The sequence below is a fragment of the Pocillopora damicornis genome, chromosome 3 (genome assembly GCF_964200805.1).
Source record: "Pocillopora damicornis chromosome 3, jaPocDami1.2, whole genome shotgun sequence".
NCBI classification, from domain to species: domain Eukaryota; kingdom Metazoa; phylum Cnidaria; class Anthozoa; order Scleractinia; family Pocilloporidae; genus Pocillopora; species Pocillopora damicornis.
Window position 1 is genome coordinate 71,148 of NC_142672.1, and position 23,060 is coordinate 94,207.

At 40.7% G+C, this 23,060-nt stretch overlaps 2 protein-coding genes and 1 long non-coding RNA gene across 7 annotated transcripts; 2 read left to right on the plus strand and 1 right to left on the minus strand.

The window, feature by feature from the left end:
* Positions 1-768: 768 nt before the first annotated feature.
* LOC149047720 (PDZ domain-containing protein GIPC3-like) lies at positions 769-18,701 on the plus strand. 5 transcript variants are annotated; one of them, XM_089202170.1, is made up of 4 exons: positions 4,002-5,382; positions 5,971-6,071; positions 7,654-7,714; positions 10,581-10,751. In XM_089202170.1, exons 1-3 carry the CDS (start codon positions 5,280-5,282, stop codon positions 7,711-7,713), a joined length of 264 nt encoding a protein of 87 aa, XP_089058296.1. In that variant the 5' UTR covers positions 4,002-5,279; the 3' UTR covers position 7,714; positions 10,581-10,751. The 5 variants fall into 5 exon arrangements, 4 of the variants coding, with proteins under 4 accessions (XP_089058293.1, XP_089058294.1, XP_089058295.1 ...); XR_016185382.1 differs by lacking the exons at positions 4,002-5,382; positions 5,971-6,071; positions 7,654-7,714; positions 10,581-10,751 and adding exons at positions 14,683-14,800; positions 15,379-15,479; positions 16,241-17,237; positions 17,980-18,701; XM_089202167.1 differs by lacking the exons at positions 4,002-5,382; positions 5,971-6,071; positions 10,581-10,751 and adding exons at positions 769-1,182; positions 16,241-16,296.
* Positions 6,802-7,554, minus strand: LOC149047721 (uncharacterized). Its single transcript, XR_016185384.1, has 2 exons — positions 7,322-7,554; positions 6,802-7,150 (listed from the first exon to the last, which is right to left on the minus strand). It is a non-coding gene; the product is annotated as an uncharacterized LOC149047721 (long non-coding RNA).
* Positions 16,467-21,613, plus strand: LOC149047722 (uncharacterized). The gene is made up of 6 exons (XM_089202365.1): positions 16,467-16,477; positions 18,715-18,770; positions 19,616-19,716; positions 20,486-20,539; positions 20,882-20,954; positions 21,403-21,613. Exons 1-6 carry the CDS (start codon positions 16,467-16,469, stop codon positions 21,474-21,476), a joined length of 369 nt encoding a protein of 122 aa, XP_089058491.1. The 3' UTR covers positions 21,477-21,613.
* The last annotated feature ends 1,447 nt before the right edge of the window (positions 21,614-23,060 follow it).

Genomic DNA, 23,060 nt, shown 5'->3' on the forward strand with positions numbered 1-23,060 from the left:
AACTAATAGATTAAGGAAGTTAATCCCAGCCAAGGCTAAATTACAACTTTTTAAGGCTGCTATTCTGCCTTATTTAACTTACTGTGGTACTGTATGGAATTGTTGCAAAGCTAGTGATTCTAGAAAAGTAGAGAGGGTACAAGAACGTCAATCTTAAATATTTTAAATACTATCAAGATCATATTATTGTAATTATTATCATCTTATTATCTCATTATATGAAGGTTATCATCTTATTATACAGGGTAGGGTATTATAAACGTGGGGTCTACTATTTTCGGGGTAGGGTAGTTTTATATGGGAAGAGCTCTTTTATCATATTCCAATAAATTTTGAACGCATAGTTTTATATAGATCAGATGAGTTTAGTTTAGGTGTGCTTACCTAGTGGGAAACTGCTATCTTATTTGACACGTAAATAAAGCTTACGATGATTATTTATTATTATTTGATTGGCTAGTTGGCCGGCCATCTCGGCCTAGCGCCAAATGTCCCCCCCTCCCCAAGGCGCGCGCGCACGCGCACGCGCATTAGATGACTCGAGTAGCTGGCCCTGCGAGCTATAGCGACATGTTTTTTCGTCTGGCCTCCACGAAGTCGGAGGCAGTGGGAATGTGGCATCACACACCTTCCATCCCCGAGGTTTCGAAGTTGCGATGTTGCGATGTTGCGATGTGTTCAAGGTAACCCTGTGCAAAGAATGATTCGTTGGGCAAAGAGAGCACTTATTTGGAGACTCTCTAGTGGCTGTATACATTATCTGAATTGAGTTGACCTGAAAATTTACATTTCTTTCCATCAGATCTTGTCTTATGTCCACGCTAACTGCATGCGGAATGGTCACGGAAGGGTTACTCGGAGGGCAAACTGGAGCTGATGGCTTCACGTCTGCACCTGTTAAAGGAGAACGCAAAACTGTGACAGTGTCTAAAGCAGGCCCATCCTTGGGTCTTCACATAACAAATGATAGTTCGGGTTGTGCACTCATCGAAGGTATCGATCCAGGAAGCATTGCGCACGAAGCTCCCGGGATCTGCGTCGGAGATCGTATAGTAGCTATAAACGGCACGACTGTCGTCGGTACCGGGCACCGTGATGTAGCTGCTATGATAGCACGGGTTCCGGTCGGAGGGATAGTCGTCTTTGGGTTGATCGAGCCTGAGAGAGAGCAGCTCAGCTCCGGTAAGTCAGCTATCATCTATTATCTATTATGACAGAGTTACAATCTGCCATGCCATATATTCTAACTGCTGATAAGTCAAATGCTCTCACTGTAAGTGAATGGAACATTGACACGGCATCCAAAGGGACCTCTTTTGTCGTGAAAAAATACAAGATCGATCGTGGTAACAGTTCAGAAACAATAATTTGCGTTCTGGTTGCTGAATAAAGTCATGCCGATGGCACTCTGCTCTTATTTGGGTGGTGGTGGATTATGTTCGAAGCCTTTGCAGACCATTTGACTTTCTCGCTGTAGTGAGAAGTAATGTGGCTCTCCGATCCTCTTTTCTTTTTTTTTTCCCCCCTCAGCCCAGACACTCACTGGTAGTTACTGAAGAGTAAGACAGTCTCCAATCCAAGTGATTCTGCTATGGCCGTTGCCAGATGAAGAATTTGCAGATTTCCAGTTCCCAGTTGATTTTATATTTGACATTCGGGGTGCAGTGTCGGATGGTAGAAGTGGAAGGTTGAAATTGTTATCAGTTTTTTTGAAAACGCGTTACTTACTCCTTGACGAAAGTCCAAAGTGTTTTGTTTCACCGACACAGGTTGTCTGAATGTTGTCTGCATGAGCATGAAAATAATGCAAGTGCAATGAACCTTTTCTTTTGGGTTTGGCCACCTTGTTGAAATCTCTCGATTCTTTCTTTACGAGTGAGTATTGAGATTACTGGTTTGGCCAGCTTGTTTAAATTTTCTCAATTCTTTACAAGTGTAGATTGTAGAGGCTAGCTAGCTAGCTAGCTAGCTAGCTAGCTAGCTAGCTAGCTGCATGGGCTGCTAACTAGATGTAGAAATCTGGGAAGGTTCTTCCTTGGCCAATTCTGAGGCTTTAATCCTTTTTTGACTCCCAAGAGTGATTCACATGTAACTTCTCCCTGTAATTAATATCTAAACATTATCTGGCAAACAGGTCAGGAGAAAACTCAACCTTATCGAGTAGAAGTCGTGATCTTGATCTAACACCAAATTCTTGTCACTTATTTACAATTATGTGGCAGCCAATCAGATCTTGGGAGTCAAAGGCCGGTTAAAGCAAGAGATTTTAAGACTTTTTGTAAGAATGTCCTCAGAGTTTTGTGTGGGAACTAGTTGCTTGGGGTTGACACTTGATGTGTTGGGTTTTTTTTTTTTGCTTGCTTAGGGTTAGACAGTGCAATGCAACTTTTATATTTAACCCTTTAACTCCAACCAACACAGAAGTGAGTGACCAACACAGAGTTTCTCCTTACATTATCCACACAATATCGACCATCTAGGTGACGAGAAGAGAGAAAAATGTGGATTTTGTGGATAATTAGTGGATCTAATACTAAATTCTCTGAACTCACATGATAAGAATTGTATGGTTGGCAGTCAAAAGAATTACAAGTTTGATCTGGGAGTTAAAGGGTTAATTCATGGTTCGTTCATATCTGTTTGTTAAATAGATTCGTCCAATAATAAAATTTTGGAGCGCGGGCTCAACTCTATGCATACACCCCAGTACCCCCTCGGTGTCGAAATGGAAACAAATAAAACAGATGGCGAAGGTAGTGAGTAGATGTCAAGGACTTTCAGTCTAAGACTCGTAGAACCAACCTTCTGAGGCTTATTCTGCTTGGTAAACGGAGAGTATTTTCCCGACGATCGGTCCATTTTCTAAAGGAAGGTCGCAAGTGCCTGTCAAATATCCCAGGCATTTTTGCTTCGTTTTGTGTACTTTGGTAGAAACTCGTACGTCGAAGGAACGCGCTTTAAAAGTGTATGAATCCAGAGCTACACATATTTACAGTTGAGGGTGACAAACTGAACGGATGTACCCAGTCGTTTGGCGTACTGTTGGACCCTAACCCTAACCCTAACCCTAACCCTAACCCTAAACCCTAACCCTCATTTCCACACGCGATGGTTGAATTTAGCCGGAAAAAGCACGGTGAGTGTTAGGGTTAGCTGAAAAAATTCCTAAGCAAGGCTGAATTTCTTTCTGGAACCATTAATAGTTGGAAGGAATTTGCTTAAATAACAACCCTTACCGCCTGTCTGGGGGTAAAACCTTGAACTTAGACTATAATGCACTGCTTTTCTTAACGAGGATCTATTTTCATTTCAATATGGAGGGCGAAATTTGGCAAAGTGCCCCAAAGAGAGATCTCGGACTGACAATTGGAAAAAGAGGTTGAATTTGTCTGTTCAGAGTTTTGTCGGCAGTCTAATTGTTGTTCAGTTCCTTTCTCTGAACTGCAAACCTCTTTAGTGAAATGAAGGTGAAAACAAAAGACCATTTTATCGCAATTGGTTGACAGCTTGGTAAGGAAAGCTGCATTTATAGCGATCGTGGTGACTAGAGTTAAAGGAGACACTTTTGAATGTTCTCATCTTTGTGGGCACAGCGACCTGCTTCCCTTTTGTGGCGGTTATTAAAAATAACTTATTATAGCAGAGAACGAGTACACATTTTCTCAACCATCAACTCAATTTTATTTTAAATGTGTTGAATTCCAAAATGAACACGCTGGTCAAATTTCAAAATCGAGCTAAACTATCTGTCACCTTTGTCACAGAAAAAAATTAGTTTGCTCACAAAAACACGACCGCCTTAGCTTGAACATTATCATCAACGGCTTGTGAGGAACTTAAAAAAAAAAAATCTTGCAAACACAACATTTACGGAACACACTGGCCTGTGTTGAACTCTGAAATGAACATGCTGGTTGAATTTCAAAATCGAGTAAAACCATCTCACCACTGTCACAGAAAAGACCAATTTCCTCAGAAAAACACCACTGCCCTAGCTTGAATATTTATCCACAGTTTGCGACAGACTTTGACATTGATCATCTTGTTATAAAATTGACTGAAACCACCTCTCACGATTGTCGCAAAAAAAACATTCATTTCTTCAGAACACACTGGCCTGTGTTGAACTCTAAAATGAACATGCAACCTGGTTGAATTTCAAAATTGAGTAAAACCATTGTCACAGAAAAAACTAATGTCCTCATAGCTTGAATATCTATCCACAGTCTGTGAGAGACGTTGACATTGATCATCTCGAACTCCAAAATGAACATCCAAGTGAAAAGCTTACAGTCTGACTGAAAATTTGTTTTACAGCTAGGTACCTCCTATTGGAAGACAGTCCTGTCGATCTCTTCTTCTTCAGTGGGATCTTCTGGCTGGAGAAACCACAGCCACCTGTTGTTACTGTCTGGTATGCACCTTCGACGTATATACATGAGTGCTGCGATCTGGCTATGGTGGTTACGCAGATATTTAGGATCAAAGTTTAGGACCCTCGAGCGAATTCCAGCAAGCTAAAACAGAAAAGAGAGAAGCTACGAACACTCGAGGACGATTATTTGATGAGAGATTGAAAATCGACGATGTATTAGGTCAGGTGTCGTGACTTATCCACTTCAACAAACGACGCGCTCGCCATTCCTCGCGTTTCGTGCTTACATGACAACATGGCTGCAAGTTTCCAAAAATGGCACCGGAAGTGGAGGTCTCTATTGTGTTCGCGCAGGTTCTGCGCGTACACAATAAATGATTGATAGCCCTGGCCACTTCCTGCCTTCCCAGGTACGTGACTTCTTACACACGACGTGACTCGAACTGAAAGCAATGTGTGGGAACTAGCGCGTCTCTCCCCTTGTACTTTGGTCAACGTGGGACGGCAAGGAATTAATTCAATGAAAATTTCACCCCGTCGACTTCCAAAGAGAATGAATTTTGCGTCCGATGGACGGAAAGTTCTTCAAATATATTGCGCGTAGAGCTGATCACTACTATACGTTTTTATTTCCCGAAAGCATTTTTATCGTTAAAAGGAACACACACACACACACACACACGAAAAAAAAAAAAAAATGACTTTAAATTTGGACAAAACCAAATGCATGCTTATCGGTAGTAATAGGAAACGCGTAAATATAGTTTATCATTATTATTTATTATTATTTGATTGGCTAGTTGGCCGGCCATATCGGCCTAGCGCCAAATGTCCCCCCCTCCCCAAGGCGCGCGCGCACGCGCATTAGGTGACTCGACTAGCTGGCCCTGCGAGCTAGAGAGACATGTCTTTTCGTTTCGCCTCCACGAAATCGGAGGCAGTGGGAATATGGCATCACACACCTTCCATCCCCGAGGTTTCGAAGTTGCGATGTTGCTGTGTTCAAGGTAACCCTGTGCAAAGAATGATTCGTTGGGGGCGAGGAGAGCACTTATTTGGAGACTCTCTAGTGGCTGTATATATTATCTGAATTGAGTTCACTCCCACAACTTAACGAAGGCTTTTCGACTGCGGGCGAGTCGATTTCAACCTTCTTCTCTTTGCGCAATATTCGTTCGTTCGTTCGTTCGTTCGTTCGTTCGTTCGTTCGTTTGGAAGATTTCGCACCTCGTCTGCGAAGCCGCTTCGATTTCGACTCGATTCGTGGCGCACACGTGGACGAACGCGCGAGTGCAAAAAAACCAGCAGCCGATCGACTCTGAGAACGAAGCAACTCGCAAGAGAATCGAAAGCCTTTTCCGTCCGTAGATTTTTCTCTCTGTTCGCAAATACAGGGCTTTCAGCCGCAGGGGACGAGCGTCCTCCTGACTCGAGCGACGAGCGAGTGTTTGTCTGTTTGTCTGTCTCTTTGTTTGTTTTGCCTGTTTGTACACGTCCAAGTTGGCAGTTAAAAACATAGTCTATTTTCCAAGGTTTCCAAGGAAGGTTTCTTCACTTCATGCCTGGGTCCTTATGTATATTATTCTGTTTTACAGAAAATAACAGTCAACTGGAGCAGGCAAACTCCAATCAGCCAAGAGGGGCCAGAAAAGAATTGTGCTTAGACATAGCAGTTACCTCCAGCTGGAAAATACAAGTAAGTACTGCCAAAGAATATTTATTCCTTGCTGGTAATCTCAGAACGGCTGTCTAGGGCTGGAAATTAACAGGTTGTCTGAATGTTGTCTGCATGAGCATGAAAATAATGCAAGTGCAATGAACCTTTTCTTTTGGGTTTGGCCACCTTGTTGAAATCTCTCGATTCTTTCTTTACGAGTGAGTATTGAGATTACTGGTTTGGCCAGCTTGTTTAAATTTTCTCAATTCTTTACAAGTGTAGATTGTAGAGGCTAGCTAGCTAGCTAGCTAGCTAGCTAGCTGCATGGGCTGCTAACTAGATGTAGAAATCTGGGAAGGTTCTTCCTTGGCCAATTCTGAGGCTTTAACCCTTTTTTGACTCCCAAGAGTGATTCACACGTAACTTCTCCCTGTAATTAATATCTAAACATTATCTGGCAAACAGGTCAGGAGAAAACTCGACCTTATCGAGTAGAAGTCGTGATCTTGATCTAACACCAAATTCTTGTCACTTATTTACAATTATGTGGCAGCCAATCAGATCTTGGGAGTCAAAGGCCGGTTAAAGCAAGAGATTTTAAGACTTTTTGTAAGAATGTCCTCAGAGTTTTGTGTGGGAACTAGTTGCTTGGGGTTGACACTTGATGTGTTGGGTTTTTTTTTTTTTGCTTGCTTAGGGTTAGACAGTGCAATGCAACTTTTATATTTAACCCTTTAACTCCAACCAACACAGAAGTGAGTGACCAACACAGAGTTTCTCCTTACATTATCCACACAATATCGACCATCTAGGTATATACAATATCCAATATCCAATATCCAATATACAATATACAATATGCAATATCATGCAGACAAGTGATGAGATCAAAGAGAAATAGAAATGAAGGGAACTTAAGCTGATCCAATAGCAAATTCTCCAAGCCAACATCACCAGAACTGTATGGCTGACAGTAAGGAGAATTACTCTGGAGATCTTGGGAGGGAGTGAAAGGCTTCATTAAAAAGAGGCTGTAAATTGAATGTCAATGTGAATTTTCCTGCTTTCCTGCCTGTAGGCAAAACAAGGACCAAGTGAAGTACAAATTGAATCCTTCCCTGGGAAAAAAAAAAGGTCAGTCAATTCATAAAACCAGATCCGTGAGAGTAATGATTGATCACCCACTCCGAGATAATATTATTATTGTTATCTGTCAGCCATTTGAAATGACAGGGCTTGCACAGGAATGAAATTCCCTTCAAACCAGATTGCACCTGTACGTCCCTTACCACTGGAGTGTTTTGCACAGGATTCTGGATTCCATGTTCTGGATTCTCAGCACTCATCCTGTTGATGCTGTATTGATATCGTTAGGAGTACAAATTAGAACAGTTTTGCAATGATGATGCCCAAAACAACCCTCTACCTGTGGTAAGAGGGCAGGCTTTCCTTTCTTCATTTCCAGGATTACTGGCCAGGGGTTAAATGCATGAAATGCAATCTGAATAATAATAATAATAATAATAATAATAATAATAATAATAATAATGATGATGATATTACATGTTTCAAATCAAAAATGTCAATGCTAATTTTTGACCCCTGCTTTTCTTTCCTCTAGGCCAACCAAGGACCAAGTCCTGCACAGGCACCTGCACCTGCACATCCACCCAGTGACTGAGGTATGAATAACAATCAATTGTTCCCAAAGTGCACCACTGAAAACAGACCATTGAAAAAAAAAACATCCTTCTACTACCTGCTGGTCTATGTCCCTCCTTGACCTCTGCACAAACAGTGCCCTGCCTTTCCCCTGGCAAGCCCCGCTGCTCGCTTTGCGACGCGCGCTAGCGCTGGTGGAGCCTGTGGCTCCGGCCTCAACAGTTTGCCGTCACCAACCGGCCAGCGGTCTAGGAACGACAGCCCCTCAAAGTTTCACCTCTGCAGCTACAACTTGTGAGCATTTCTTCCACTCTCCTGCACTGACCATTCCATCGCCTCTCTCTCTCTCTCTACCTCTTCTCTCCACTGCCTATTGGCATTGTTGGCAGAAATTTCATGTTTTTAGCAATCTCATTTAATAATAGTAGAAATGATAATACAATATCCAATATCCAATATCCAATATACAATATACAATGTGCAATATCAAGCAGACAAGTGATGAGATCAAAGAAAAATAGAAATGAAGGGAACTTAAGCTGATCCAATAGCAAATTCTCCAAGCCAACATCACCAGAACTGTATGGCTGACAGTAAGGAGAACTACTCTGTAGATCTTGGGAGGGAGTGAAAGGCTTCATTAAAAGGAGGCTGTAAATTGAATGTCAATGTGAATTTTCCTGCTTTCCTGCCTGTAGGGAATACAAGGACCAAGTGAAGTACAAATTGAATCCTTCTCTGGGAAAAAAAAAAGGTCAGTCAATTCATAAAACCAGATCCGTGAGAGTAATGATTGATCACCCACTCCGAGATAATATTATTATTATAGTTATCTGTCAGCCATTTGAAATGACAGGGCTTGCACAGGAATGAAATTCCCTTCGGACCAGATTGCACCTGTACGTCCCTTACCACGGGAGTGTTTTGCATGCCAAAAAAGTCAGTATATGGGAAGAATAGTATGCAACTGAATGATGCAAGTTTCAGCCAGTTGAGGGTTCTTACATTTTTTTATGGTGGTGCTAATGGTGTCTCAGTCAATTGCTAACTTAGTATTTAAGTACTAGTTGTGGTATTGATTATTTGACTTTCCCTAAATGTTTTTTATTGGTGGAGCCAACGGAAAAAGTTTGTGAGGCCATGCTTTAAAAAAATGACAGGAAGGCCTTAAGAGCTTACCTAGATCTTTATGAAGATGGAGGGTTATTTTATTGGCAGTGACATGTAAAGATAGTTTGCCAGGGCCACTTACTAGGAGTAGATGTATAAGTTAAAAATACTACATTTGAGCTCAATTTTTACGCAGACATTATTCAGGTAGGATGGAAATTTAAAAGCACGTTCTTGTCTCATTCATAAGCAATGCTATATACTTCACAGCTGTCAAATTTATTAAATTTTGTGTTCAGAATTACTCTTGGCCTTGATATTTTTAACATTATGTAACATTTAACATTGCATAACATTGTTTTTAACAAACAGTAAAATTTTTTGGTTTTCCATCTGAGCAATTAAAAACATTGTGTTGTTTCCAAGGTTTCCAAGGAAGGTTTCTTCACTTCGTGCCTGGGTCCTTATGTATATTATTCTGTTTTACAGCAAATAACAGTCGGCTGGAGCAGGCAAACTCCAATCAGCCAAGAGGGGCCAGAAAAGAATTGTGCTTAGACATAGCAGTTACCTCCAGCTGGAAAATACAAGTAAGTACTGCCAAAGAATATTTATTCCTTGCTGGTAATCTCAGAACGGCTGTCTAGGGCTGCAAATTAACAGTACTGGAATACAACAGTTAACTCCTGCTGAGAAACTGAGAACAGCTAAGAGGGGCTGGGAAATAACAGTGCTGGAATACAAGAGTTATCCACTGCTGGAATTCAGAAACAGGAAACTAATTTTCAATACTCTGCTACAATACACTGAGCATGCAATAATATCTTCCATTGCCTCAACTCCAGTTACTTGTAGAAAGGTCATCTCTGAACCATTAAATAGGATCTGCTTTACTAGTTATGTACAGTTTGCAATACGTTAACGAAAGAAAAAATCTTAACCCTTCAACCCCAAGAGTGGGCAGCCTCTAAGTTCTCATTACAAAATCACCCCTGATATGATAGCAGTCTCATTTAATAATAGTAGAAATGATAATACAATATGCAATATCCAATATACGATATACGATATCCAATATACAATATCCAATATCCAATATCCAATATCCAATATCCAATATCCAATATCCAATATACAATGTGCAATATCAAGCAGACAAGTGATGAGATCAAAGAAAAATAGAAATGAAGGGAACTTAAGCTGATCCAATAGCAAATTCTCCAAGCCAACGTCACCAGAACTGTATGGCTGACAGTAAGGAGAATTACTATGGAGATCTTGGGAGGGAGTGAAAGGCTTCATTAAAAGGAGGCTGTAAATTGAATGTCAATGTGAATTTTCCTGCTCTCCTGCCTGTAGGCAAAACAAGGACCAAGTGAAGTACAAATTGAATCCTTCCCTGGGAAAAAAAAAAAGGTCAGTCAATTCATAAAATCAAATCCGTGAGAATAATGATTGATCACCCACTCCGAGATAATATTATTATTATTGTTATCTGTCAGCCATTTGAAATGACAGGGCTTGCACAGGAATGAAATTCCCTTCAAACCAGATTGCACCTGTACGTCCCTTACCACTTGAGTGTAACCCTTTAGCTCCCAGATCAAATTTGCACCTCTCCTCACTGTCAACCATACAATCCTTATGATGGTAGTTCCTTGGTAGAATTTAGTATGGCATCAACCAATGGTCCCCAAATTGAGATGATGTTCTGGATTCTCAGCACTCACCCTGTTGATATTGTATTTATATCGTTAGGAAAAATTCTCTCTCCAGGTCATTTGCGGTAGTGAAAGGGTTATTAACAGCTGTCACATCGCCTCGCCTGCAGGTAAATATGGTCAATGACATTACTAGATTTCTGGATTATACCATCCATTTACCCGTCTACGTAACATTTCCCCCACTGAACACACAAGAGGCTGTCGTTCCCCTGACAGGCCATGATCACCATTGCGCTACACGCGCAGGCCTTCTGGGCACCTGGGGCTACCACCTCAACAGTCTGCCGCAAGCCTGCCACCAGCGCTATGGAAATGACAGCCATCAGAAACTTTTAACTCCGTCCATCATTATCACATCAACCCTTGACATTAATTCATTCCTCCTTTGCAGCTGAATTTCATTCAGACACTTTGGATTGGTTATTATTGCTTCAAAAAGTGCAGCAATTCAGTGTGAAGCTAGCTCTGGCTTTAAGGAATTTTCATACTTTTTGCTGTGCAATTTCATGTTTCTATCAGTGTCAACAGATGAGCAAAATTCTCTCTTTTCTTCAGTTGCAGCAGCTGACATGCAAGGGCAGGAACTGTGCTGGTGTGATGTAGCTATCAAGTGCCATCATCAAGGTTGAATGTGTGCAGTCAGTGATGACTGGAGATTTTTTCCCCCTCTAAACAATACTGCCTAACCGAATGGAGTAGACAAGAAAAGTTTTGACACATTTATTGGTATTGTTGTTGAAAATAAAGACTGATGCCCAAATTTATATTCAAAGGAGTGTGTGCTTTTGTCCTTTGTCTTTGTGTAGGTAATTGGATGATCTCTAGTGATATTTGACCTAAATGCCTGCAGTGATATTTCGAAATTGTTATGCGTAGTCTCACCAGCTGTTAGGCCGGTGGCATTTGAGGCAATTTTGAAATATCACCAGTGGTATTCATGCCAAACATCAGGTACAAATTATGCTGTTATTCGTCTCTACCGCTACCCGGGTTTAGTTTGTAATTTTCACATGTAGGTATTTGGCTTAAATGAAGCTGAAACACCACTGCTCTAAGCCAATCAAATCGCAGAAATGTCTCATGTGCTAGTATACGGGCATTAAAACCGGACAGTGCAACCTCGATGTATGAAACCCTTTCACTCCCAAGATCTGATTAGTAATTGTCCTTACTATCTGCCAGACAACTCTTATGATGTGAGTTCAAAGAATTTGGTATTGGCTCGACTACTAATCCCATGATCGATGTTCTTCTCCATTCTCGTCACCTGCCTGCTTGATATTGTATTCATACTGTAAGGAGAAGTTCTGTCTTGGTCACTTGTGGGAGTGGAGGGTTCATCATTCAACTGGGTTTTGACCTGTGGCCTTTATTTCATTTCGCCAATTTGACAGGCACGTTTTCTGTGATTTGAATTTCCTCTAGGAGTATTTCATTTTCCGAAGCTTTTTGATTTTGGCTCCAATAATTTTTTTTTAAATTTTGGAGCGCGGGCTCAACTCTATGCATACACCCCAGTACCCCCTCGGTGTCGAAATGGAAACAAATAAAACAGATGGCGAAGGTAGTGAGTAGATGTCAAGGACTTTCAGTCTAAGACTCGTAGAACCAACCTTCTGAGGCTTATTCTGCTCGGTAAACGGAGAGTATTTTCCCGACGATCGGTCCATTTTCTAAAGGAAGGTCGCAAGTGCCTGTCAAATATCCCAGGCATTTTTGCTTCGTTTTGTGTACTTTGGTAGAAACTCGTACGTCGAAGGAACGCGCTTTAAAAGTGTATGAATCCAGAGCTACACATATTTACAGTTGAGGGTGACAAACTGAACGGATGTACCCAGTCGTTTGGCGTACTGTTGGACCCTAACCCTAACCCTAACCCTAAACCCTAACCCTAACCCTAACCCTAACCCTAACCCTAACCCTAACCCTAACCCTAACCCTAACCCTAACCCTAATCCTAACCCTGACCCTCATTTCCACACGCGATGGTTGAATTTAGCCGGAAAAAGCACAGTGAGTGTTAGGGTTAGCTGAAAAAATTCCTAAGCAAGGGTGAATTTCTTTCTGGAACCATTAATAGTTGGAAGGAATTTGCTTAAGTAACAACCCTTACCGCCTGTCTGGGGGTAAAACCTTGAACTTAGACTATAATGCACTGCTTTTCTTAACGAGGATCTATTTTCATTTCAATATGGGGGGCGAAATTTGGCAAAGTGCCCCAAAGAGAGATCTCGGACTGACAATTGGAAAAAGAGGTTGAATTTGTCTGTTCAGAGTTTTGTCGGCAGTCTAATTGTTGTTCAATTCCTTTCTCTGAACTGCAAACCTCTTTAGTGAAATGAAGGTGAAAACAAAAGACCATTTTATCGCAATTGGTTGACAGCTTGGTAAGGAAAGCTGCATTTATAGCGATCGTGGTGACTAGAGTTAAAGGAGACACTTTTGAATGTTCTCATCTTTGTGGGCACAGCGACCTGCTTCCCTTTTGTGGCGGTTATTAAAAATAACTTATTATAGCAGAGAACGAGTACACATTTTCTCAACCATCAACTCAATTGTATTTTAAATGTGTTGAATTCCAAAATGAACACGCTGGTCAAATTTCAAAATCGAGCTAAACTATCTGTCACCTTTGTCACAGAAAAAAATTAGTTTGCTCACAAAAACACGACCGCCTTAGCTTGAACATTATCATCAACGGCTTGTGAGGAACTTAAAAAAAAAAATCTTGCAAACACAACATTTACGGAACACACTGGCCTGTGTTGAACTCTGAAATGAACATGCTGGTTGAATTTCAAAATCGAGTAAAACCATCTCACCACTGTCACAGAAAAGACCAATTTCCTCAGAAAAACACCACTGCCCTAGCTTGAATATTTATCCACAGTTTGCGACAGACTTTGACATTGATCATCTTGTTATAAAATTGACTGAAACCACCTCTCACGATTGTCGCAAAAAAAACATTCATTTCTTCAGAACACACTGGCCTGTGTTGAACTCTAAAATGAACATGCAACCTGGTTGAATTTCAAAATTGAGTAAAACCATTGTCACAGAAAAAACTAATGTCCTCATAGCTTGAATATCTATCCACAGTCTGTGAGAGACGTTGACATTGATCATCTCGAACTCCAAAATGAACATCCAAGTGAAAAGCTTACAGTCTGACTGAAAATTTGTTTTACAGTTAGGTACCTCCTATTGGAAGACAGTCCTGTCGATCTCTTCTTCTTCAGTGGGATCTTCTGGCTGGAGAAACCACAGCCACCTGTTGTTACTGTCTGGTATGCACCTTCGACGTATATACATGAGTGCTGCGATCTGGCTATGGTGGTTACGCAGATATTTAGGATCAAAGTTTAGGACCCTCGAGCGAATTCCAGCAAGCTAAAACAGAAAAGAGAGAAGCTACGAACACTCGAGGACGATTATTTGATGAGAGATTGAAAATCGACGATGTATTAGGTCAGGTGTCGTGACTTATTCACTTCAACAAACGACGCGCTCGCCATTCCTCGCGTTTCGTGCCTTCATGACAACATAGCTCCAAGTTTCCAAAAATGGCACCGGAAGTGGAGGTCTCTATTGTGTTCGCGCAGGTTCTGCGCGTACACAATAAATGATTGATAGCCCTGGCCACTTCCTGCCTTCCCAGGTACGTGACTTCTTACACACGACGTGACTCGAACTGAAAGCAATGTGTGGGAACTAGCGCGTCTCTCCCCTTGTACTTTGGTCAACGTGGGACGGCAAGGAATTAATTCAATGAAAATTTCACCCCGTCGACTTCCAAAGAGAATGAATTTTGCGTCCGATGGACGGAAAGTTCTTCAAATATATTGCGCGTAGAGCTGATCACTACTATACGTTTTTATTTCCCGAAAGCATTTTTATCGTTAAAAGGAACACACACACACACACACGGAAAAAAAAAAAAAAAATGACTTTAAATTTGGACAAAACCAAATGCATGCTTATCGGTAGTAATAGGAAGCGCGTAAATATAGTTTATCATTATTATTTATTATTATTTGATTGGCTAGTTGGCCGGCCATATCGGCCTAGCGCCAAATGTCCCCCCCCTCCCCCCTCCCCCCCTCCCCAAGGCGCGCGCGCACGCGCATTAGATGACTCGACTAGCTGGCCCTGCGAGCTAGAGAGACATGTCTTTTCGTTTCGCCTCCGCGAAATCGGAGGCAGTGGGAATATGGCATCACACACCTTCCATCCCCGAGGTTTCGAAGTTGCGATGTTGCTGCGTTCAAGGTAACCCTGTGCAAAGAATGATTCGTTGTGCGAGGAGAGCACCTATTTGGAGACTCTCTAGTGGCTGTATATATTATCTGAATTGAGTTCACTCCCACAACTTAACGAAGGCTTTTCGACTGCGGGCGAGTCGATTTCAACCTTCTTCTCTTTGCGCAATATTCGTTCGTTCGTTCGTTTGTTCGTTCGTTCGTTTGGAAGATTTCGCACCTCGTCTGCGAAGCCGCTTCGATTTCGACTCGATTCGTGGCGCACACGTGGACGAACGCGCGAGTGCAAAAAAACCAGCAGTCGATCGACTCTGAGAACGAAGCAACTCGCAAGAGAATCGAAAGCCTTTTCCGTCCGTAGATTTTTCTCTCTGTTCGCAAATACAGGGCTTTCAGCCGCAGGGGACGAGCGTCCTCCTGACTCGAGCGACGAGCGAGTGTTTGTCTGTTTGTCTGTCTCTTTGTTTGTTTTGCCTGTTTGTACACGTCCAAGTTGGCAGTTAAAAACATAGTCTATTTTCCAAGGTTTCCAAGGAAGGTTTCTTCACTTCATGCCTGGGTCCTTATGTATATTATTCTGTTTTACAGAAAATAACAGTCAACTTGAGCAGGAAAACTCCAATCAGCCTAGAGGGGCCAGAAAAGAATTGTGCTTAGAAATAGCAGTTACCTCCAGCTGGAAAATACAAGTAAGTACTGCCAAAGAATATTTATTCCTTGCTGGTAATCTCAGAACGGCTGTCTAGGGCTGGAAATATTAACAGTACTGGAATACAACAGTTAACTCCTGCTGAGAAACTGAGAACAGCTGAGAGGGGCTGGGAAATAACAGTGCTGGAATACAAGAGTTATCCACTGCTGGAATTCAGAAACAGCAAACTTTTCAATACTCTGCTACAATACACTGAGCATGCAATAATACCTTCCATTGCCTCAACTCCAGTTACTTGTAGAAAGGTCATCTCTGAACCATTAAATAGGATCTGCTCTACCAGTTATGTACAGTTTGCAATACATTAATGAAAGAAAAAATCTTAACCCTTTAACCCCAAGAGTGGGCAGCCTCTAAGTTCTCATTACAAAATCACCCCTGATATGATAGCAATCTCATTTAATAATAGTAGAAATGATAATACAATATGCAATATCCAATATACGATATACAATATACGATATCCAATATACAATATCCAATATACAATATCCAATATCCAATGTACAATATACAATATGCAATATCATGCAGACAAGTGATGAGATCAAAGAAAAATAGAAATGAAGGGAACTTAAGCTGATCCAATAGCAAATTCTCCAAGCCAACATCACCAGAACTGTATGGCTGACAGTAAGGAGAATTACTCTGGAGATCTTGGGAGGGAGTGAAAGGCTTCATTAAAAAGAGGCTGTAAATTGAATGTCAATGTGAATTTTCCTGCTTTCCTGCCTGTAGGGAAAACAAGGACCAAGTGAAGTACAAATTGAATCCTTCCCTGGGAAAAAAAAAGGTCAGTCAATTCATAAAACCGGATCCGTGAGAGTAATGATTGATCACCCACTCCGAGATAATATTATTATTGTTATCTGTCAGCCATTTGAAATGACAGGGCTTGCACAGGAATGAAATTCCCTTCAGACCAGATTGCACCTGTACGTCCCTTACGACTGGAGTGTTTTGCATGCCAAAAAAGTCAGTATATGGGAAGAATAGTATGCAACTGAATGATGCAAGTCTCAGCCAGTTGAGGGTTCTTACATTTTTCTATGGTGGGGCTAATGGTGTCTCAGTCAATTGCTAACTTAGCATTTAAGTACTAGTTGTGGTATTGATTATTTGACTTTCCCTAAATGTTTTTTATTGGTGGAGCCAACGGAAAAAGTTTGTGAGGCCATGCTTTAAAAAAATGACAGGAAGGCCTTAAGAGCTTACTTAGATCTTTATGAAGATGGAGGGTTATTTTATTGGCAGTGACATGTAAAGATAGTTTGCCAGGGCCACTTACTAGGAGTAGGTGTATAAGTTAAAAATACTACATTTGAGCTCAATTTTTACGCAGACATTATTCAGGTATGATGGAAATTTAAAAGCACGTTCTTGTCTCATTCATAAGCAATGCTATATACTTCACAGCTGTCAAATTTATTAAATTTTGTGTTCAGAATTATTTTTGGCCTTGATATTTTTAACATTATGTAACATTTAACATTGCATAACATTGTTTTTAACAAACAGTAAAATTTTTTGGTTTTGATCTGAGCAATTAAAAACATTGTGTTGTTTCCAAGGTTTCCAAGGAAGGTTTCTTCACTTCATGCCTGGGTCCTTATGTATATTATTCTGTTTTACAGAAAATAACAGTCAACTGGAGCAGGCAGACTCCAATCAGCCAAGAGGGGCCAGAAAAGAATTGTGCTTAGACATAGCAGTTACCTCCAGCTGGAAAATACAAGTAAGTACTGCCAAAGAATATTTATTCCTTGCGGGTAATCTCAGAACGGCTGTCTAGGGCTGGAAATTAACAGTACTGGAATACAACAGTTAACTTCTGCTGAGAAACTGAGAACAGCTAAGAGGGGCTGGGAAATAACAGTGCTGGAATACAAGAGTTATCCACTGCTGGATATATATATATATATATATATATATATATATATATATATATATATATATCAAGGTAACCACTTGTGCCTGATATGTCTGATGATTCTCACCACCACTTTGCTGAATAATGTATGGATATTATAGGGAGTTATATAGTGTCAAACACTAACAGGAGTTCAAGGGTTAACCCTTTAGCTCCCATATCAAATTTGCACCTCTCCTCACTGTCAACCATACAATCCTTTTGATGGTAGCTACTTGGTAGAATTTAGTATGGCATCAACCAATGGTCCCCAAATTGAGATGATGTTCTGGATTCTCAGCACTCATCCTGTTGATGCTGTATTGATATCGTTAGGAGTACAAATTAGAACAGTTTTGCAATGATGATGCCCAAAACAACCCTCTACCTGTGGTAAGAGGGCAGGCTTTCCTTTCTTCATTTCCAGAATTACTGGCCAGGGGTTAAATGCATGAAATGCAATCTGAATAATAATAATAATAATAATAATAATAATGATGATGATATTACATGTTTCAAATCAAAAATGTCAATGCTAATTTTTGACCCCTGCTTTTCTTTCCTCTAGGCCAACCAAGGACCAAGTCCTGCACAGGCACCTGCACCTGCACATCCACCCAGTGACTGAGGTATGAATAACAATCAATTGTTCCCAAAGTGCACCACTGAAAACAGACCATTGAAAAAAAAAACATCCTTCTACTACCTGCTGGTCTATGTCCCTCCTTGACCTCTGCACAAACAGTGCCCTGCCTTTCCCCTGGCAAGCCCCGCTGCTCGCTTTGCGACGCGCGCTAGCGCTGGTGGAGCCTGTGGCTCCGGCCTCAACAGTTTGCCGTCACCAACCGGCCAGCGGTCTAGGAACGACAGCCCCTCAAAGTTTCACCTCTGCAGCTACAACTTGTGAGCATTTCTTCCACTCTCCTGCACTGACCATTCCATCGCCTCTCTCTCTCTACCTCTTCTCTCCACTGCCTATTGGCATTGTTGGCAGAAATTTCATGTTTTTAGCAATCTCATTTAATAATAGTAGAAATGATAATACAATATCCAATATCCAATATCCAATATACAATATACAATGTGCAATATCAAGCAGACAAGTGATGAGATCAAAGAAAAATAGAAATGAAGGGAACTTAAGCTGATCCAATAGCAAATTCTCCAAGCCAACATCACCAGAACTGTATGGCTGACAGTAAGGAGAACTACTCTGTAGATCTTGGGAGGGAGTGAAAGGCTTCATTAAAAGGAGGCTGTAAATTGAATGTCAATGTGAATTTTCCTGCTTTCCTGCCTGTAGGGAATACAAGGACCAAGTGAAGTACAAATTGAATCCTTCTCTGGAAAAAAAAAAAGGTCAGTCAATTCATAAAACCAGATCCGTGAGAGTAATGATTGATCACCCACTCCGAGATAATATTATTATTATTGTTATCTGTCAGCCATTTGAAATGACAGGGCTTGCACAGGAATGAAATTCCCTTCGGACCAGATTGCACCTGTACGTCCCTTACCACGGGAGTGTTTTGCATGCCAAAAAAGTCAGTATATGGGAAGAATAGTATGCAACTGAATGATGCAAGTTTCAGCCAGTTGAGGGTTCTTACATTTTTTTATGGTGGTGCTAATGGTGTCTCAGTCAATTGCTAACTTAGTATTTAAGTACTAGTTGTGGTATTGATTATTTGACTTTCCCTAAATGTTTTTTATTGGTGGAGCCAACGGAAAAAGTTTGTGAGGCCATGCTTTAAAAAAATGACAGGAAGGCCTTAAGAGCTTACCTAGATCTTTATGAAGATGGAGGGTTATTTTATTGGCAGTGACATGTAAAGATAGTTTGCCAGGGCCACTTACTAGGAGTAGATGTATAAGTTAAAAATACTACATTTGAGCTCAATTTTTACGCAGACATTATTCAGGTAGGATGGAAATTTAAAAGCACGTTCTTGTCTCATTCATAAGCAATGCTATATACTTCACAGCTGTCAAATTTATTAAATTTTGTGTTCAGAATTACTCTTGGCCTTGATATTTTTAACATTATGTAACATTTAACATTGCATAACATTGTTTTTAACAAACAGTAAAATTTTTTGGTTTTCCATCTGAGCAATTAAAAACATTGTGTTGTTTCCAAGGTTTCCAAGGAAGGTTTCTTCACTTCGTGCCTGGGTCCTTATGTATATTATTCTGTTTTACAGAAAATAACAGTCGGCTGGAGCAGGCAAACTCCAATCAGCCAAGAGGGGCCAGAAAAGAATTGTGCTTAGACATAGCAGTTACCTCCAGCTGGAAAATACAAGTAAGTACTGCCAAAGAATATTTATTCCTTGCTGGTAATCTCAGAACGGCTGTCTAGGGCTGCAAATTAACAGTACTGGAATACAACAGTTAACTCCTGCTGAGAAACTGAGAACAGCTAAGAGGGGCTGGGAAATAACAGTGCTGGAATACAAGAGTTATCCACTGCTGGAATTCAGAAACAGGAAACTAATTTTCAATACTCTGCTACAATACACTGAGCATGCAATAATATCTTCCATTGCCTCAACTCCAGTTACTTGTAGAAAGGTCATCTCTGAACCATTAAATAGGATCTGCTTTACTAGTTATGTACAGTTTGCAATACGTTAACGAAAGAAAAAATCTTAACCCTTCAACCCCAAGAGTGGGCAGCCTCTAAGTTCTCATTACAAAATCACCCCTGATATGATAGCAGTCTCATTTAATAATAGTAGAAATGATAATACAATATGCAATATCCAATATACGATATACGATATCCAATATACAATATCCAATATACAATATCCAATATCCAATATCCAATATCCAATATCCAATATACAATGTGCAATATCAAGCAGACAAGTGATGAGATCAAAGAAAAATAGAAATGAAGGGAACTTAAGCTGATCCAATAGCATATTCTCCAAGCCAACGTCACCAGAACTGTATGGCTGACAGTAAGGAGAATTACTATGGAGATCTTGGGAGGGAGTGAAAGGCTTCATTAAAAGGAGGCTGTAAATTGAATGTCAATGTGAATTTTCCTGCTTTCCTGCCTGTAGGCAAAACAAGGACCAAGTGAAGTACAAATTGAATCCTTCCCTGGGAAAAAAAAGGTCAGTCAATTCATAAAATCAAATCCGTGAGAATAATGATTGATCACCCACTCCGAGATAATATTATTATTATTGTTATCTGTCAGCCATTTGAAATGACAGGGCTTGCACAGGAATGAAATTCCCTTCAAACCAGATTGCACCTGTACGTCCCTTACCACTTGAGTGTAACCCTTTAGCTCCCAGATCAAATTTGCACCTCTCCTCACTGTCAACCATACAATCCTTATGATGGTAGTTCCTTGGTAGAATTTAGTATGGCATCAACCAATGGTCCCCAAATTGAGATGATGTTCTGGATTCTCAGCACTCACCCTGTTCATATTGTATTTATATCGTTAGGAAAAATTCTCTCTCCAGGTCATTTGTGGTAGTGAAAGGGTTATTAAGAGCTGTCACATCGCCTCGCCTGCAGGTAAATATGGTCAATGACATTACTAGATTTCTGGATTATACCATCCATTTACCCGTCTACGTAACATTTCCCCCACTGAACACACAAGAGGCTGTCGTTCCCCTGACAGGCCATGATCACCATTGCGCTACGCGCGCAGGCCTTCTGGGCACCTGGGGCTACCACCTCAACAGTCTGCCGCAAGCCTGCCACCAGCGCTATGGAAATGACAGCCATCAGAAACTTTTAACTCCGTCCATCATTATCACATCAACCCTTGACATTAATTCATTCCTCCTTTGCAGCTGAATTTCATTCAGACACTTTGGATTGGTTATTATTGCTTCAAAAAGTGCAGCAATTCAGTGTGAAGCTAGCTCTGGCTTTAAGGAATTTTCATACTTTTTGCTGTGCAATTTCATGTTTCTATCAGTGTCAACAGATGAGCAAAATTCTCTCTTTTCTTCAGTTGCAGCAGCTGACATGCAAGGGCAGGAACTGTGCTGGTGTGATGTAGCTATCAAGTGCCACCATCAAGGTTGAATGTGTGCAGTCAGTGATGACTGGAGATTTTTTCCCCCTCTAAACAATACTGCCTAACCGAATGGAGTAGACAAGAAAAGTTTTGACACATCTATTGGTATTGTTGTTGAAAATAAAGACTGATGCCCAAATTTATATTCAAAGGAGTGTGTGCTTTTGTCCTTTGTCTTTGTGTAGGTAATTGGATGATCTCTAGTGATATTTGACCTAAATGCCTGCAGTGATATTTCGAAATTGTTATGCGTAGTCTCACCAGCTGTTAGGCCGGTGGCATTTGAGGCAATTTTGAAATATCACCAGTGGTATTCATGCCAAACATCAGGTACAAATTATGCTGTTATTCGTCTCTACCGCTACCCGGGTTTAGTTTGTAATTTTCACATGTAGGTATTTGGCTTAAATTAAGCTGAAACACCACTGCTCTAAGCCAATCAAATCGCAGAAATGTCTCATGTGCTAGTATACGGGCATTAAAACCGGACAGTGCAACCTCGATGTATGAAACCCTTTCACTCCCAAGATCTGATTAGTAATTGTCCTTACTATCTGCCAGACAACTCTTATGATGTGAGTTCAAAGAATTTGGTATTGGCTCGACTACTAATCCCATGATCGATGTTCTTCTCCATTCTCGTCACCTGCCTGCTTGATATTGTATTCATACTGTAAGGAGAAGTTCTGTCTTGGTCACTTGTGGGAGTGGAGGGTTCATCATTCAACTGGGTTTTGACCTGTGGCCTTTATTTCATTTCGCCAATTTGACAGGCACGTTTTCTGTGATTTGAATTTCCTCTAGGAGTATTTCATTGTCCGAAGCTTTTTGATTTTGGCTCCAATAATTTTTTTTTAAATTTTGGAGCGCGGGCTCAACCCCAGTACCCCCTCGGTGTCGAAATGGAAACAGACAAAACAGATGGCGAAGGTAGTGAGTAGTTGTTGTTTTTACTAGATATATCTAGTTTTGAGGTCCTCTTTGAAAACCATATCTTTTTTTCTGAAAGTTTCCTCAATAAAGATGATTATTATAACCACAAACAGACATACGCTATTATTATTATTATTATTATTATTATTTGTGCTAGAGGTGCGCTGCGGCGCGACTCGTGTCGGCGTCACTTAGTGGTAAAGACATAATAATAATAATAATAATAATAAAGCCTTTATTTAAAGAGGGTGGCACTTAATAGCCAAAGGCTAATAAACTTGTGGCCCTCACAACTATTTACAATCTAAAATACTGTAAGCTAAAATATATATATATACAGTTAAAATATAAAATATGACAGGATTCAATTATAAGATAAAAAATAAATTATTTTATTGTCTTTTTAGAGGGCATGGTAACGAATCTTGCAATCTGATTGGTTCTTTACCCGGTCAGTATTTTCCTATCTCTGCCCACGGGCCACGGTAACGCTTTCGTGAGTCGCCGAGTACATCCCAACTTTCGTTGTTATTTTTCATAAATATACCTCGTTTTCCGGCTGGGCAGTATTTTTAAGCAAACACGTCGGTCACTACCTCAAGCCGATAAATAACTTATGAATCCTCCCTTTTCTCTCTATCAAATCACTTTGGTTGACA